At 38.1% G+C, this 17,578-nt stretch overlaps 1 protein-coding gene across 4 annotated transcripts in view; it reads right to left on the bottom strand.

The window, feature by feature from the left end:
• The window catches only part of CDK19 (cyclin dependent kinase 19), a 185,160-nt gene that overhangs the window by 43,819 nt on the left and 123,763 nt on the right, over positions 1–17,578 (bottom strand). For 3 of the 4 annotated variants that reach the window (XR_014017232.1, XM_081251249.1, XM_081251251.1), the window contains exons 3-4: positions 6,289–6,399; positions 4,426–4,566 (exon numbers count right to left, since the gene is read on the bottom strand). Coding sequence is in view for 2 of the 4 variants with exons in the window: in XM_081251249.1 (XP_081107375.1) it covers positions 4,426–4,566; positions 6,289–6,399 (252 nt within the window). In the remaining 2 variants the exon portion in view is untranslated. Of the gene's footprint in view, positions 1–4,425; positions 4,567–6,288; positions 6,400–17,578 lie in introns of those variants that run through there. The other variant, XM_081251250.1, reaches the window with a different exon arrangement.

Genomic DNA, 17,578 nt, shown 5'->3' on the forward strand with positions numbered 1-17,578 from the left:
TAGGCACATGAAAAGAGGCTCCACCTTCCCTGTTGGCACAGTGGTTAAGAATCCTCCAATGCAGGGGACACGGGTTCAAGCCCTGGTCCGGGAAGATCCCATGTGCCGCGGAGCAACTAAACCCATGTGCCACAACTACTGAGCCTGCACTCTAGAGCCTGCGAGCCACAACTACTGAGCCCGCATGCCACAACTACTGAAGCCCGCATGCCACAACTACTGAAGCCCACGCGCCTAGAGCCCATGCTCCGCAACAAGAGAAGCCACCACAATGAGAAGCCCACATACTGCAACAAAAATTAGCCCCCGCTCGCCACAACTAGAGAAAGCCCACATGCAGCAACAAAGACCCAACACAGCCAAAAATTAATTAATTAATTATTTTAAAAAAGAGGCTCCACATCACTAATTATTAGAGAAATGCAAATCAAAACTACAGTGAGGTACCACCTCACACCAGTCAGAATGGCCATCATTAAAAAGTCTACAACTAACAAATGCTGGAGAGGGTGTGGAGGAAAGGGAACCCTCTTATACTGTTGGTGGGAATGTAACTTGGTGCAGCTACTATGGAAAACAGTATGGAGGTTCCTTAAAAAATTAATAATAGAGTTACCATATGATCCAGCAATCCCACTCCTGGGAACATATCCAGACAAAACCATAATTCAAAAAGACACATTCACCCTTACGTTCATAGCAGCACTATTCACAACAGCCAAGACATGGAAACAACCTAAATGTCCATCAACAGATGAATGGATAAAGATGTGGTACATATATAAAATAGAATACTACTCAGCCATAAAAAAGAATGAAATAATGCCATTTGCAGCAACATAGATGCAACTAGAGATTATCATACCAAGGGAAGCAAGTCAGAAAGAGAAAGACAAATACCATATGATATCACTTATATGTGGAATCTAAAGTATGACACAAATGAACCTATCTATGAAACAGAAACAGAATCACAGACATAGGGAACAGACTGGTGGTTGCCAAGGGGGAGGGGGTTGGGGGAGGGATGGAGTGGGAGGTTGAGGTTAGCAGATGTAAGCTATTATATATAGAATAGATAAACAACAAGGTCCTACTGTATAACACAGGGAACTATATTCAATATCCTATGATAAACCATAACGGAAAAGAATATTTTTAATAAGAATGTGTGTGTGTGTGTGTATAAATAAATATAACTGAATCACTTTGCTGTACAGCAGAAATTAACACAACGTTGTAAATCAACTATACTTCAATTAAAAACATACATATTGTGTCCATGCTATGGATGAAGTAATAATAATCAATGGAGCTTCCCTGGTGGCGCAGTGGTTGAGAGTCTGCCTGCCGATGCAGGGGACATGGGTTTGTGCCCCGGTCCGGGAAGATCCCACATGCCACGGAGCAGCTGGGCCTGTGAGCCATGGCCGCTGAGCCTGCGCGTCCAGAGCCTGTGCTCCGCAATGGGAGAGGCCACAGCAGTGAGAGGCCTGCGTACCGCAAAACAAAACAAAACAAAACCAAAAAACAAAAACTACTACTACTACTAGTAATAATCAATGGTGGCATCTTTAATGGGGAAAAATAATTTCATTTGGGGAAAAAAAAACTTCATTCTGTTGCTCACAAACTTTTAGCACTTAAAAACAAACAAACTCCCTAGCCTGATATTTAGGGCCTTCCTCGATCAGGCTCCGACCCATATCTTCCTAGTCTTACTTCATATTACCCTAATTCAGCTTATCCATTTTTGAGCCAGACAGAACTACACACTGTTTCTGGGATAATTCAAGTGCTTTCTCGCCTCAGAAATGTTACATCCAACACTCCATTAGGTTACCCTCATCTCTCAAATCTCTATTTAAATTCTACTCATCCTTCAAAGTCCAGCTCAAATGGCACCTCTCTGAAGCTTGTCCTTATTCCCCCACTCAGAACCCCTTCTAACCCTGAATAGCATTTAGTCTGTACTTCTCACATTGCCATGTTCGCATTCTCTCTCGTCTATCGGGTAGTAAAATTGTTTGTGTACATGTCGTTATTTCTTCTCTCAGACTAAACTCCTAAGAAGGTCTTGATACAGTCATGTTTGTACTGTCCTCACCCTTTCATGCTTTGCACATACAAGGAAATAATAAAAATTTATTTGGGAAGTGTGCTGAATACATATGTTACCTGATCCAAAAACATGCCGTAGTAATTAACATTCTTACTGATACTCATTCACTAAGGAAATATTTAGTCAGTACCTATTGTGTACTGGAGCAGTAGTGTACCAAAATGAGTCATAGACTCCACTCACTCAATAAGTTTATGGCCTAGAACATCTTCTAGACATCTATATAAATTACTATAGTACTAATAGTCAAATGCCAGAAGAGAAGTAAAGATGAAGTACAACAGCAACCAACAAGGAGGAGAGATTATTTCTAAGTAATGATGGATATGAGGATAAGTTTTAACATTTGTGCAGGTCCTGAAAGACAGGTAATACTTGAGTATGTGGAGACAGGGTAAGGAGTTTTAGCAGGAGAAATAAAGGCCACTGAGGCAGGAACTCTCAGGAGGATCCAGGGAACAATCAATAGTTAAACAGTACAGTGTAAGTAAAAGATTACAGGGATACAGAAGAAAATTTTTAAAGGCAGTTATGGCTATACCTGAGAAGACCTCAAAAGCCAAAAAAGGAACTATAGCTTTAGTCTGTAAGCAATGAGGAACTGTTTCAAAGCCCTTAAGCAGGGGCTGAGTAATTATTCACAAGATCTGAAGTGGACTGGAAGGGAAAGAGATTGTTGATAAGGAGACAAGTTAAGAGGCTAGCACCATACTACAAGAAAAAGATAATAAAGGCCTGAACTAGGAATGAGGCACTAGGAATGGAAACAGATGAATGGAAGAGATATTTTAGAGGTGAAACTGACAGGACTAGGCAAGTTCTGGATGTCGAGTACAAGGGTCTGCAAGTGGTAAAAGAACTTTCTAGGCTAGGAGGCGGGTGCTGCCATAACCAAAATAGAGGACACTAAAGCAGCAGCAAGTTTGGATGGGAGAAAACTGAGTCCTGGTTATATTAGGTTTTAGTACCACTGGATATTCAGGCAGTGACATCACAAATAAAATGTGCTAATCTATGCTATTTAGAACAAAATATACAATTTCGTGACAAAAAGAGAAGAGTTGAGATCAGTTAATCTTCAGTAAAGGATTCTGATCAATGATTCAAACATGAATATGACCTCAAAAATATAACTCACATAGGCTATGTTATATACAGCAAATTAAAATCTAAAACCATTTATGACAGAAAGTTTGACCTAGAACAACTTCATGTACCCAAGAATCATTTTAAAACATGCTGATTCACGGGTAATAGTAACGTGGATAAGTGGAAGGCTTTGAGAACCGTAGTTTAAAATTATGAGGTGAAATGCTTCTATTGAAATGGTAAATGCATCTTTGTGGTCCCTGTCATTTGGCCCCAATGTAACTTCAATGCCACATCAAGAGATGCTCAAGCCAGAAGACTAGGCCTGACTGACAAGGTAGCAAGGGGTACTATCTAGATCCCCTTATGTATTCATTCCTTTCTATAATAAATACTTCTCCTCAATTAAAAAAATTGAGTCGACCTAGATCTATCCCTACTGTATCCCTAGAATCTGCAAAAGCCTAAGCAAAATAAAACTTGCAACTATAAACTCAGTGGTATTACAGCTATTAAGTACCCATATTTCTTAAGAACAAAAAATCTCATCAACATAAACTAAAATGATAACAATGAAAAGATGAATAAAATAACCTGACATTAATAAATGTTTGTTATATGTGTACTGAGTAAAAAAGTAAAATCAAACATCAAACATTTGAATTATGGATAATATGCCTAATAAGTATTAATATATTTCCCCTGTTAGATTTACTTATTTACTTATTGTTAATACTAATAACATTCTATTTACTGGAGGCAGTGTCATTATTTCAGTTTAGCTTTGAAAACAATGTGAACTCAGTCTTTAATTATTTAAGTGTTACTAATGGTGAGCAAAATTACAAAAAACAAAATGGATCAAAAGGTACTTGTTTCGCATATGGCCATCCCATTAAGATTATGCTCATCCTAAATCAACTATACTCCAGTAAAAATTTAAAAAAACAAAAATTATGCAAATCATTTGTTGAAAATCACAATGACGTTTTATAGCTGTGCGTAAATGTAAGGGAAGAAAGAACATACACCACAAGCTAATAATGGTAATCTTTTGATCATAGGCTTATGGCGATTTTTATTTCCTTCTTTTTTGCTTATGTGCATTTTCAAATTTTTCTGTAATTCATGTTCATCGTAACTGTACCAAGAAGAAAAGATATTTTTGAAAAGAGAAAGACACATATTGAGAGATTTAAAAGAAACATACTTACCAGATCTCTGTGAAGCACCCAATTTGCATGGAGGTAATGGATACCGTCAAGAATCTGGTAAAGTAATGATTTAACCATAGATCTTGGCAACTGCATGGGCTTTTTATTTGCTTTTGATGCACGATGAAACTTAATGATATGCTAAAAATTAAAAAATATATATTATAATAACATAGTCTTTGCCTGTGTCAATAAAACACAATCAAGGCTGCAATAAATTCTCTACATTTTAAGGTTACTTATTAAAGGCCAATAATGACACAAAGAAAAATAATTTGAATAATAAGATCAAACCAAAACAGAATCTATACTGAGGGTAAATATGACAGTATTAATGTGGTTATAATGACTAGATTTACTGAAACCATTAAGATTTTCATTAAATAAAACCAAGAAGTAAAAAGGGTTGGTATTTAAAAACCTGCCTAAAAAATAGTATTAGTTGTATTCTCTACTGACAGAAAGAGTAAACGAAAGGAAAAAAAACCTGTAAATTTTTCCTATTCTATAAAAAGTTAGTGCATTTGGGTAACATCACTGGCTATATGTATTACAAGAATTATTGGAAAGTTCACCTTCTTTGGCACATAATGAAATTAGGATATATTCTTAGTAGTCAATATTAAATAGCAAATCACTACTAGAAAGGAGCAGGGAGAGAAAAAAGGAGAATTCAGTCCCATTGAAATAAATACAACCAGATCATAATATTCCAATTTTTATGTACACGTTACATTGTGGGTCATAAAAACTTTGTAATGAAGGGGAAGAAATTCTACCTGCGCCCACCCCTCACACCCACCTCCATCTCCACTCCACCCTTGTCCAAAACGTGCCAAAATGGGTACTAAATATCCATGGCAGAGGAGATTCTTGTCAATATCTGCTATAAGAGCATAAACTGAAATCTCCTTCAAGCCCTATGAGTTTGCTAAAGTTATTCCTAAAAAGATTTACAATTTTTATAGATGACAAACCACACTATATTGAATCAAACTTTAATTATCCAGGGCTTCCCTGGTGGCGCAGTGGTTGAGAGTCCGCCTGCCGATGCAGGGGACACGGGTTCATGCCCCGGTCTGGGAGGATCCCACATGCCGCGGAGCGGCTGGGCCCGTGAGCCATGGCCACTGAGCCTGCGCGTCCGGAGCCTGTGCTCCGCAACGGGAGAGGCCACAACAGCGAGAGGCCCGTGTACCGCAAAAAAAACAAAAAAACAAACAAACAAAAAATTTAATTATCCAAAATTTGAACTTACTGCCAAATTGGAATTTTTTTACTTTTGGCAACTCCTGGGATAAAATGTTTAAATGCCCTGATTCCTAACTTTAAACATTTGGAATTAAAAATTTTGGCTTCTTCTATATATTGATAAAAACAACCCTAATATTTGCAAAACCGTAGGTATTCTTCCAGTTGGTGGAGTCCATTTTAAATGGCAAAATGCTGACTGCAAGATTGACCTTAATTTAGAGAGAGAAACTATTCACAAGTACATAACACAAGTACACAAGTACATAACTGGTTAAATTTGAACTACTGTGTGGACCACAAAAGAAAGCATTTTCACTACACATATTAGTAAACTGCCATTAATTACTTGCATAAAATTACAATTTCCCACTCAGTAAGATTTTTTGAAGTGAAATTTCTGAATGTTACAAATACTATCTTCTCAGTAAAATAGGATGTTAATGTTTATTGCTCTACTTTTAAATCAAAATTTACATTTAGTGTATTTATTTTGAACTATGGTCAACAGAGCAAGTTTTCCTTTCTGTGCATTAGCAGTATGGAGCACATACATTTATTTCTTCATACCTATATAAAATTACTCTAAAAATAAAGTGAGTTTAGACTTACCCATAAATCATGCTCAGCATAATCAAACAGCAGCCACACCTTCCTGTCACTGTGAGAAAGGAACACCTTCTGCAGGGCAATCACATTAGGGTGCTTCAATTCTCGCAAAAGCTGAATGCAAGAGGAAGAGAGGGGTCACTATCCTGTTAGCAAGGGTGGGGGATGATGCACTTCCCATAACTTCAAAATGAAATTTTTGAAAATTTAGACAATCCAGATAAGCAACATTAAACACACACACACACACATGCACACCCAAATACCTCTACTCAGAGATAAGCTTTGTTAACATCTTGGTGCATTTCTTTCTGATCCTTTTTCTATGTGTATATGTGTGTGTGGTTTTTTTTTTTTTTTTTTGCGGTATGCGGGCCTCTCACTGTTGTGGCCTCTCCCGTTGCGGAGCACAGGCTCCGGACGCGCAGGCTCAGTGGCCATGGCTCACGCGCCCAGCTGCTCCGTGGCATGTGGGATCTTCCCGGACCGGGGCACAAACCCGTGTCCCCTGCATCGGCAGGCAGACTCTCAACCACTGCACCACCAGGGAAGCCCTATGTGTGTGTTTTTAAAATGGGATCCTTTTACATGGTAAAATGTAAAATAGTAAAAGCAAAAGTAATATCATATTGCTAAATAATTAAATATATTTTACATGTGAGTATTTTCTTTTTTAACTAGAGGAAAAACTTCTTGGGAAGCAGAAATACTGTTTGTATCCACTCCAGCACAGTATGTGCTCAATAAATATTAGACAAAAGAAGGAAAGATATTTAACAATCCCTAACTTATCCATGCCTAGAGCATGAGACTGAGGTTTTTTAGAAGAGTAATGAGCGTAAAGGAATGACTCTCAAACCCACTGATAAAAATTGGTGTGGAGAAGAGGTCCTGTAAATAGGGAAAAGAATAGGCCTACACAAAGCAGAAAGCTTCAAGCTGGACTCTGATAATAAGAAGGAAAGACAGACCAGATCAGCAAGTGAAAACTTAGTACTTGGCACATAGCAGGCAGTTGCTTGATAAAATATTTAGCAACAATAACGTTAGCTGCTCAAGGTGAAAGCCTTATAAATATGCCTGCCTCACGCTGTCCTTAACCAGGGTTCAGACTTAATAGGTAGAAACATACTCAGTTTGATAAATATTTCAAATGCCTTTTAAATGTAAAGCTCTGTGGAAGATACAAACAGGGAGAGTATATAAATTGTTTTTCTCACACTTAATCCTCCTAACAACACTATGATGCACACAGAAGCTGAGGTTCAGTGTAATAAAAATAACTGGAGCAAAGTTCAACATTAGAAAGAGAAGAGGTTTGGATTTAGATAGATCTGCCTGATTCCAAAGTCCATGCTTTTTCCAGTTCAGCTAAAGTCCTTGTCTTCAATTCCTACAATGTGGTAGGGAAGACAGACGTACAAATAGATCAACGAGGCAGAGAGAAATAAATCACTTAGCTATCTTAATAACTTGAAATGAGTAGCGCATACCTTGAATGCTTGTGCTGGAATCATGTCAAAGTCATCTGAACTCCACCTCTGGAACTTTTATAGGCCACTTCCCAGTTGTGTATTTCTTCACTACTTTCAATGACAGATTTCTCCATTCTCTCATTTTGCCTCTGTCACTCAGCTCTTTCTCTTCACCTACACCTTGACAACCTTGCTGGAAGGTGCTCTATCAGCTATAACTTGGGCATGATTCCCAGATGTGACTCCCTGGGTTCTCCCTCCAAACCATATGCCCTGGAGCACAGCTAAGAAAGAAAAGTAGGATGGGCTGAGCTGCCCCTAGCAGGCCTTTATTTCTCACAGCCTGCCTCAGGATTCTACCTGTATTTCCTGTTGCATGTAGGTGAGAAAGGAGGAGCTGGAAGAAAAATGACCAGGGAAGATACAACGGTCCTACTCCCTTGCTGAGGGGTAGGGTTGAGGGGGTGCAGAATTAGGTGGGTGCTCAGCTATCAGCTACTGTCTCTGCTCCCATGGCCTAAGAAATCTTAAGCAGTCCTGCTTCTGGCTTCAGATGCAAATGTTACACATCATATGTTCCTAATTAATAATGGAATCAGAGAAAGCGGCATTTTAGAGGAATGCAGAGCTATATTCAGACAGTTTCCTGCTTATTGAACGCTTTAGGCTCCTAGACTCAGTCAAATAATGTGTTTAATGATGACCCCACTTGCCATGGTCAACCTTGCTATTGATGAACTTAGAGAATTTGATTTTATTAAGTGTCTACCCAGAATATATGTTCTCTTTCCTGCTTGCAGGGGAAGGAAAGGTGAAACTCACTTCTGCATCTAAACCAGGCTCTTGAAACACCAAACACTGGCACAGACCCCTGAACCCTGGACCCCACTTGTCTGGGAGAGGGCACGTCACATGTAGCAATATTTAATCAATATCTCTAAAAAAATTATGTGTTTTGTGACTACAAATTACTGATCCCTCTACAATGAATCTACCTTAAGTCCTATGTTTGAACATTATTTTGAATAGGTTATACATCTACATAGTTCAAAAATCAAAAGTACATAAAAGGAGATACAATCAGATGTCTCCATTATCACTCCTGCCCCCAGTAACCACAGACCCTCTTGCCTCCTAGAAGTAACAACTTTTATTAGTTACTTGTTAATCTTTCCAGTGTTTGCTTATGCAAATAAAAGCAAATATGAATATTTACACAAAAGATAGCGCCTATTTATTTTTAACTTTATCCTGTAAATCTCTCATTACCACTACAATATTAGTTTATAGAAATCCTTCTGTTCTTTCTTACAGCTCCATGGTATTTCCAGGTCACTTTTTTTGTGGTAAAATATATATAACATAAAATTTACCATTTTAACTATTTTTAAGTATGCAGTTCAGTGGCATTAAGTACATTCATATTGTTGTGTAAGAACCACCACTGTATCCTTTCTCCAGAATGTTTTCACAAAGTGAAACTCTGCCAGTATGCATCCCCCATTCCCAGCCCCTGGTATCTGCTATTCTATTTTCTGTCTCTATGAATTTGACTATTCCAGGTACCTCATATAAATGGATCTGTTCAATATTTGTTCTTTTGTGTCTGGCTTTTTTTCACTTAACATGTCTTCAAGATTCATCCATGTTGTAGCATGTATCAGAATTTCCTTCCTTTTTAAGGCTAAGTAATATTTCATCATATGTACACACCACATTTTCTTATTCATTCATCCCTCCCATCATCCCATGGACATTTGAGTTGATTCCACCTTTTGGCTATTATGAATAATGCTGCCTGGAAGACTGATGTACAAATATCTGTTTGAGTCCTTGCTTTCAATTCTTTTATATACTCAGAAGTAGAATTGCTGGACCCTATAGTAATTCTATGTTTGATTTTTTTGAGGAATTTCCATTCATTCAGGTTACCTTTTAATGTGACATACAGGAAGTAAGAGGGTAAAGTTTGAAACTGCATCCATTTACTAGAAAATTTCCCCTTATCCCCAAAATTGCATTATATAGCAACATATACTTTCCATTTCTGCATACCTATTATGCCTTTTCTACCCTACAGGTCTTTTTTTTTTTTTCCCGGCCACACCACACAGCATGTGGGATCTTAGTTCCCCAACCAGGAATCAAACCCATGCCCCCTGCAGTGGAAGTGCAGAGTACTGACCACTGGACCACCAGGGAATTCCAACCCTTCAAGTCTTTATAAGTCACTAAATATCAATGTGAAGGCAGGCTGAGGCTAATAAATATCAAACTATGTCTGTTTCGTTCCCTCTCCTAATTCATTTTTCACTCTACAGCCAGAGTGGTGTTTCAAAAATACAGAGTTGCAGCCATAAAAAAAGAAGGAAATTTTGCCATTTGCAGCAACATGGATGGACCTGGAGGGTATTATGCTAAGTGAAATAGGTCAGAGAAAGACAAATACTGTCTTACATGTGGAATACACTTACATGTGGAATCTAAAAAATACAACAAACTAGTGACCACAACAGAAAAGAAGCAGACTCACAGATACAGAGAACAAACTAATGGTCACCAGTGCAGAGAAGAGGGGAGGGGCAATATAGGGATAGGGGATTAAGAGGTACAAACTATTATGCATAACATAAGCTACAAGGACATATCGTACAACACAGGGAATATAGCCAATATTTTATAATAACTATAAATAGAGAATAACCTTTAAAATTGTGAAAGACTAATATTATACGCCTGTAACATATAATATTGTACATCAGCTATACTTCAATTAAACAAAAAGAAATCGATCATCTCTGTCACTAGGGAAAGAACTGAGCAAGTAAAGCAAGAGATAAGGCAAAGGGCAAATAATAAGGAGGCTTGTAGGCCATGCAGAAGTGTCACCAGCAAGGTTCACCAATATCACTAGAAACATGCTGGGTACAGTGGGTTAGTGGAGAAGTCAGCTGATATAAAAGGTACCACGCTATGACTTTCTTCCGTGCATGTCTCATGGTCGGGCCACTGAATGAGTGACTTTGGGGGTGATGGAGCTTAGGATGACTCAGATTTGACTTCCCTGAATCATCTGTACTTGATATGTATTTATCTTAGTAGACTTGATATGTATTTATCTTAGTAGACTTGATATGTATTTATCTTAGTAGACTTGATATGTATTTGTATTAGTAGACTTGATATGTATTTGTATTAGTAGACTTTTATACAGTTTTAACTGTTTACATCCACCTCCTCTAGTAGACCATAGGCTCTTTGAGGACAAACACAATTTGAAATATATCTCTACAGGGACTAGCACAGTGTGTGGCATATAGAAGGAGCTTTTTAAAGTGATCTCATCCAGTTTGGAGGCTTTAAATGTCACCTGTACGTATTAACTCCCAAATGTTTATTTCTAGCCCATACATATTCCCTGAAGTGCAGCTACGCATGTATATATAACTGCCTCAACATCTCTACTTGAATGGCTAAAAGCCGATACAGAGGTTGTGATCTCCACCTCCCCTGCCCTCTTCTCCAACTGCTCTTCCCCAATCTCAGTTAGAAGCAACTCCATCATTCCAGTTACTCAGGCAAAAAAAAATCTCATCTACTTTAGCTCAATCCTCAACATCACCTCCTCAAGTCTTCTACAGTCCTTCTATTTAAAATGATAACCACCCCTCTGCATCTTTATTTTTCTGCAAAGTACTATCACTATCAAATATACTATAGTTCTATATCCCTTATCTATAATTCTAGAGAGCTCAGAAAACCAAAAGCTTTCTAGTAACTCAGGTAGGAAAAAAAATTTACACTTCAGTGGAAAAATGCATTGTCGAAGGCACATCATTTCAGGTTATCTGATTCTGATTCTATGGAAGCTATTTTACAACTCTGTACATTATAGATAACTGACAATGATGCAGAATAAGTCATGTCTATCTACACGCAAATTCTGTGCTGTCCAGTAGATGTTCGTTGACTTCCCTCTCCCATTGTGGGATTTGCTAGTTTTGCCTTAATTTGCACATCATTTTAATATTCCTGATCTATAAATGTGTCTGTCCTATGGATTCTTCTTTGAATGGGTTATAATATCTACTTGCTTCCTTCATTTAATAAGTTAAATAAAATCTTTAAAATGTGTTCATTTTACATCTGGATCACAGTCATAATTTTACCTATTTTGAAAACTACCCTTTAATACTCATTTTATAGAAGTATCTCATTTGCACTAACATGAAGCGGCTATAGTCTTTATTTAGTCCATTGAGTGTGAATGCTCATACTTTTATTACAAAAGAAATATTAATAGGTTTGGTTACTGCATCAGAATTCCCCCTGGGTGTTAGGTAATACATAATATATATACCACATTATCTTTCTAACAATAATTTACTTTATGTTGTTTATTGTCTGTTTCTCTCCATTAACATATAAACTCCATGAAGGCAAAGTTTCCACTGGTTTTATATCCCCAGTGCTTAAAATGGTACCTAGCACACAGTAAGTACTCAATAAATATTTGTCAAAAGAATTAAATCTGGGGGCCTCCCTGGTGGCGCAGTGGTTGAGAGTCCGCCTGCCGATGCAGGGGATACGGGTTCGTGCCCCGGTCCGGGAGGATCCCATATGCCGCGGAGCGGCTGGGCCCGTGAGCCATGGCCGCTGAGCCTGCGCATCCGGAGCCTGTGCTCCGCAACGGGAGAGGCCACAACAGTGAGAGGCCCGCATACCGCAAAAAAAAAAAAAAAAAAAAAAAAGAATTAAATCTACTGAACTTACCTGGTTCTTACAAAATCAACCAGTAAATAGCTTGGAATATTACAAAACGTTGCTATCCTTTCAAAAGGCGTTTTGAGAGATTTTGTTTTTAATAAATTGAATAGACTGTGTCTAAAATAGTTCTTCTAGGGACTCTAACTTTCCACAAGCTCCATTTACTTTAGGCTTAAAAAGGAATTTTTCTCTCAACTAGCACCCACTCTAGCAAAAGTATGAGTGCTGGCTTGATGTAAAGAGCAGAAACATAGCTCTTAATGGCTCAGGGTGAGATCTTTAACCTGGTACAGAACCGGAAGAGCCAAGGGGTACTATGAGGGTGTTCCTTGAAAGGACTGTGAATGCAATAAATGCTACAAAATCCTGAAGAAAATGATACATAGGAACAGAGAACAAAGGGAGACACACTGAGGAACTAAAGCCCAGATTAATCAAATCACTGTTTACTCGCCACATGAAAGTGTATTCTGTCTCTATTTACTGAAACAAACAAATAAAAAAGTAAATTTCTCTACTGCTATTTACTGAAGAAACAAATGAGCAAAAACGGTAAACAACACAAATGGCCAGCCAATAGTCAGAAAACTGATAATTATGGTATGTCTACATATCACAGTCTCAAATATATATGCCAAAAGTTTTTTTTTTTTTTTTTTTTTCTTTTTGCGGTATGCGGGCCTCTCACTGTTGTGGCCTCTCCCGTTGCGGAGCACAGGCTCCGGATGCGCAGGCCCAGCGGCCATGGCTCACGGGCCCAGCCGCTCCGCGGCATATGGGATCCTCCCAGACCGGGGCACGAACCCGTATCCCCTGCATCGGCAGGCGGACTCTCAACCACTGCGCCACCAGGGAGGCCCTATGCCAAAAGTTTTTAAATACATGAGAAAAGACTTTTGCTCTAATGCTATAATAAAAGGCCGTGTGGTGATCGTTTTGTAATGTACAGAAATATCGAATTACTATGTTGTGCACCTGGAAGAAAGATAGTATTGTAGGTCAATTATACTTCAATTTTTAAAAATCAGAGAAAGGGAAAAAATGTGGGTTTATTTTTTCCCTAGCCAGGCACACTGGTACAGAATTTCCCATTTATTTGCCTTTATCAGATTTAAATTTCATCTTTTATTTTGGAGGAGGGTGAAGAGCATTAGAATATGCCACTCCAAAATATGACACTTTGGCATAAGAATGATTTTGAGCTGAAGGCATTTGAGATTCAACAGATGCAGAAAGGAGCCTTCCTGCAGCTTCCCTTATCTGACTAAAAGTAGAAACTCTAAGAATTGAGGACTGCCATAAATCCCCTCTCCCAGGGAAGTTTTATGACCATGAAGAAGACAGAAAGTCAGCATTGCCCTGGACCAGCACAAACAAGCCATGCTAAGATAGCCCTTATCTTCCACTGGTTTCCCCTATACATTTACCTTCCCACAGTTTGCAGCCCCCAGAAGTCTAAAAACCCTTTCCTTTGTCTTGTAATGTCTCTGAAATTTACTGTTCTTTGTTAAAGATGACATCAGGTCTCAGGCCTACCCATTTCTTGGCATCTTCATTTCTTTTCTAGGAAAGCCCCTGTGCCACACAAAACTTAACATAAATAAAATTTGTATGCTTTTCTCTTGTTAAAAAATAAATAATTAAAATAAATAAAGGCTTCAAAATATAAAATATGTTTATAAACCAGGAAATATATCAAAACGTCAAGGTAGTTATCTCTGGGTGGTGGGATTATGTGTGATTTTTCTTTCTTCCTATTTTCTACTTTACAAGTTTTCTAAATGAGCATTACTCTTATAATGTACGCATACACGTGAGCACACACACACACACAGAGAGAAAAGATAGCTCTTTCTCTCCAGAAATCTACCTGCTAAGATATCAATACTATCATGCTAGCTAAGCTTCTCACACAGTTGATCTGAGAAGGGATAAAAGAAAGGAGATGATCATGCTTGTACTTTCCTGAATTCTTGGCAAAATCAGATTTTACCAATGGAGTTTAATCTCTTGTCACACAAATACTTGTTCAACATGACATCATGCAACTACAAATATGCTTTAATCACATAAAGAGCAGTTAAGTATAGCATGATTTTCCTGTGAAAATCCCACACTAAGTGATAACATCCCCTGTGCCAGACACTTACAGATTACTAATGTGATCCAAAAGGAGCCTAATGAAGAATGTGCAGTGGGCATGCCAAGACTTTTATCTGATCCCCCTTCCAGGGCATCTAAGTGACTATAAAAAGTGTCTACTCTTCACGATCCTAAACATAAAACAATCTAAAGCTATAATCCTAAACTTTTTTTCTAAAGCACTATTTAGGATCCTGACTCCATTGAGCCTTGTGCTAGACTAACATTTACAGAATCCATTTGTATTTTTATCCACACATCTTTCTTCCTCTTTCATCCGTACTTTCTGTTCTCCAAGTCTCTGATGCCCCCAGGGCTTCCAGAGTTTTCTTTTTCAGGGTATCTAATTGGAAAGGGTCCTCTTATACTTCAATAACTCACGTATCTCAAAGTAAATCCAATTTTTTATTCTTATTTGATCTGTTATAAGTAACGGTATGATTCATTTGACCATTGATCTTTATTTTTAGAAAACTTTATTTTAGAGACTTCCCTGGGGGCGCAGTGGTTAAGAATCTGCCTGCCAATGAAGGGGACACAGGTTGGATCCCTGGTCCAGGAAGATCCCACATGCCGCGGAGCAACTAAGCCCTTGTGCCACAATGACTGAGCCTGCGCTCTAGAGCCTGTGTGCCACAACTACTGAAGCCCGCGCGCCTAGAGCCATGTTCCACAACCAGAGAAGCCACCGCAATGAGAAGCCCGCGCACCGCAACAAAGCGTGGCCCCTGCTCGCCGCAACTAGAGAAAAGCCCGCACGCAGCAACGAAGACTCAACACAGCCATAAATAAATAAATAAATAAATTTTTTTTTAAAAAGAAAACTTTATTTTAGAAAGCACTCATGGAGTGTATCTTTTTTTTTTAATGTGTAACCCTCCCCTCTCTGCAAAAAAAAAAAAATGACGATAAATGAGGAAACGTACTTTATGGCAAATAGGAGATTCACCTAACTTCAAAATGCCCCAGCATTCCTAAACTGAAATTTAAAAACTTACATTTTGAAACCTGACACTTTCACACCTGTGACAACCTTTTTGGAAGGACTTTACAAGCACGTAGATACATTATAACCTTCCAGCAGGTGGCACTCATACGCTGAAGAGGGGTCTATAAAACAGTAAACCAGCCCCGGTTCAAGGTGGCCCTAAACTTTCTGCTTTATTTTACTCTAGTGACACTGCTTAGGTACCAGTCAGAAGCTTCAAGGAGGTCAGTGTTCCCCATCACCACCCGACAGAAGTAATAGTGAGGTAGCAGGTATAATGCAAAAAGTACAGATTTTAGAATTCAGAGACCTGAGTTTAAGCCCTGACCCAGCTGTATGACATAAAGCAAGTTGCTTAACCCCTCTAAGCGTTATGGAGGAATAAAAATATCTACTGACAAACACACATATTCTGTAAGGATTTAAGAAATGTACATTAACTACATAACACAATGCTTAGAAAATATTAAATACTTGACAAATTATAGTTATTACTCTTATACCTACCACTATTGGCAAGAATGTTATGAGGACTACATGAGATAACAGATGTAGAATGCCTGGCATGCTACAAGTTCTTGGCAAACAATAGCTGTTACTTATGCTGTACATAAGTGAGAAAGGTTAAGCACTCCAGGCAGCCAGAGATACTTGTTTGAGAGATGCTGCAATGGGAAATGCCATCTCATCTCCTTCCCAAAGTGCCTAAAACACTCCTCTAGTAGATTCTATAATAATAGTATAGCTATAGGAAAGTTATTTTGCTTTCCATTTACAACAAACAATCTAGTTTCCTCTTCTCTGACTTCAAGTACTACATGTACTTGGTCTGAGAAAGGTATTTGAAACCAAGTGCAGTCTGTAAGAAATAAGTTTACATCCCCTTGACTACAAGAGTATATATGTTCTTTTAAAATATGAGTATTTAATCTTTTATGTAACATATTCCATATGAGAAAATTGGATACACTTCTTGGATACAGGAAACTGGTTGAATAAATTAAGGTCCATCCCTACAGCAGAATATTATATAGCCATTAAAAAGAATGCAGTAAGAATAAGATAGACCTGTATTTTTGGTTTGGAATGATTAGTAAGAAATAGTACTAAGTGATAAAGATGGAACAGAATATATAGCATCCCTTGGTATTTTTAAAAGATATACATACATGCTGGTATATGCTTAAAAAGCACTGGTAAGGCCAGAAGTCAGCTGCAGTAGTTACTTTTCAATGGCACTCTGAGTATATAAACTTTAAATATAAAAAATAAAACAGATACAAATCAAAATAAATAGTTTACAAAGTAAAACCTAAATTACCTGGAATTCTCAGGGGCATTCTGATTCATTGAGGGGCAATCAGAAAATCTTTTCTTGCTTCAATGATCCTTGCTGAAAACCTTCCCTACCTTCACAATTATCAAAACTAAATTTATCTTTGACTTTAGGCATATTTTTAGTGTTTTGGGGTTTCAGTAAATATGAACTCATAGCAAATGTTTATTTCCTCCTCATTTATCCTTTTTTCTCCTTGAAATAAAATGAGGAGAAAAAAAAACTAACTTATCTAGATCCTGCCTTAAAAAGAAAAAAAGTATTTTCTTATTCCCCTCTGTCTCTAGTCCTCTTTTCCTTTTCCTCTATTCTGCAGTCGCTTTTGATACCTTACCCATGTGTCTGAGGTTTAGCTACTACTTCTATTGAGAATCTCAAACCTCAATCTTTACCCCTAATCTCACCCCTAAACTCTAACATCAGTTTCCAACTGTGCATTCTATATATCCATATGGAAATCCCACTGTACCTCAAAACCCACAGATCCAAAACTGAACATCACTTGCCCACCTCCACCCAAGAATAGTGGGTCCACTATTCTTGCAATCACACCAATATGTCCCAATCACCAAGGCAAATTCAAAA

This window comes from Mesoplodon bidens, assembly GCF_964165515.1.
Source record: "Mesoplodon bidens genome assembly, chromosome: 12".
Taxonomy (NCBI): Eukaryota; Metazoa; Chordata; class Mammalia; order Artiodactyla; family Ziphiidae; genus Mesoplodon; species Mesoplodon bidens.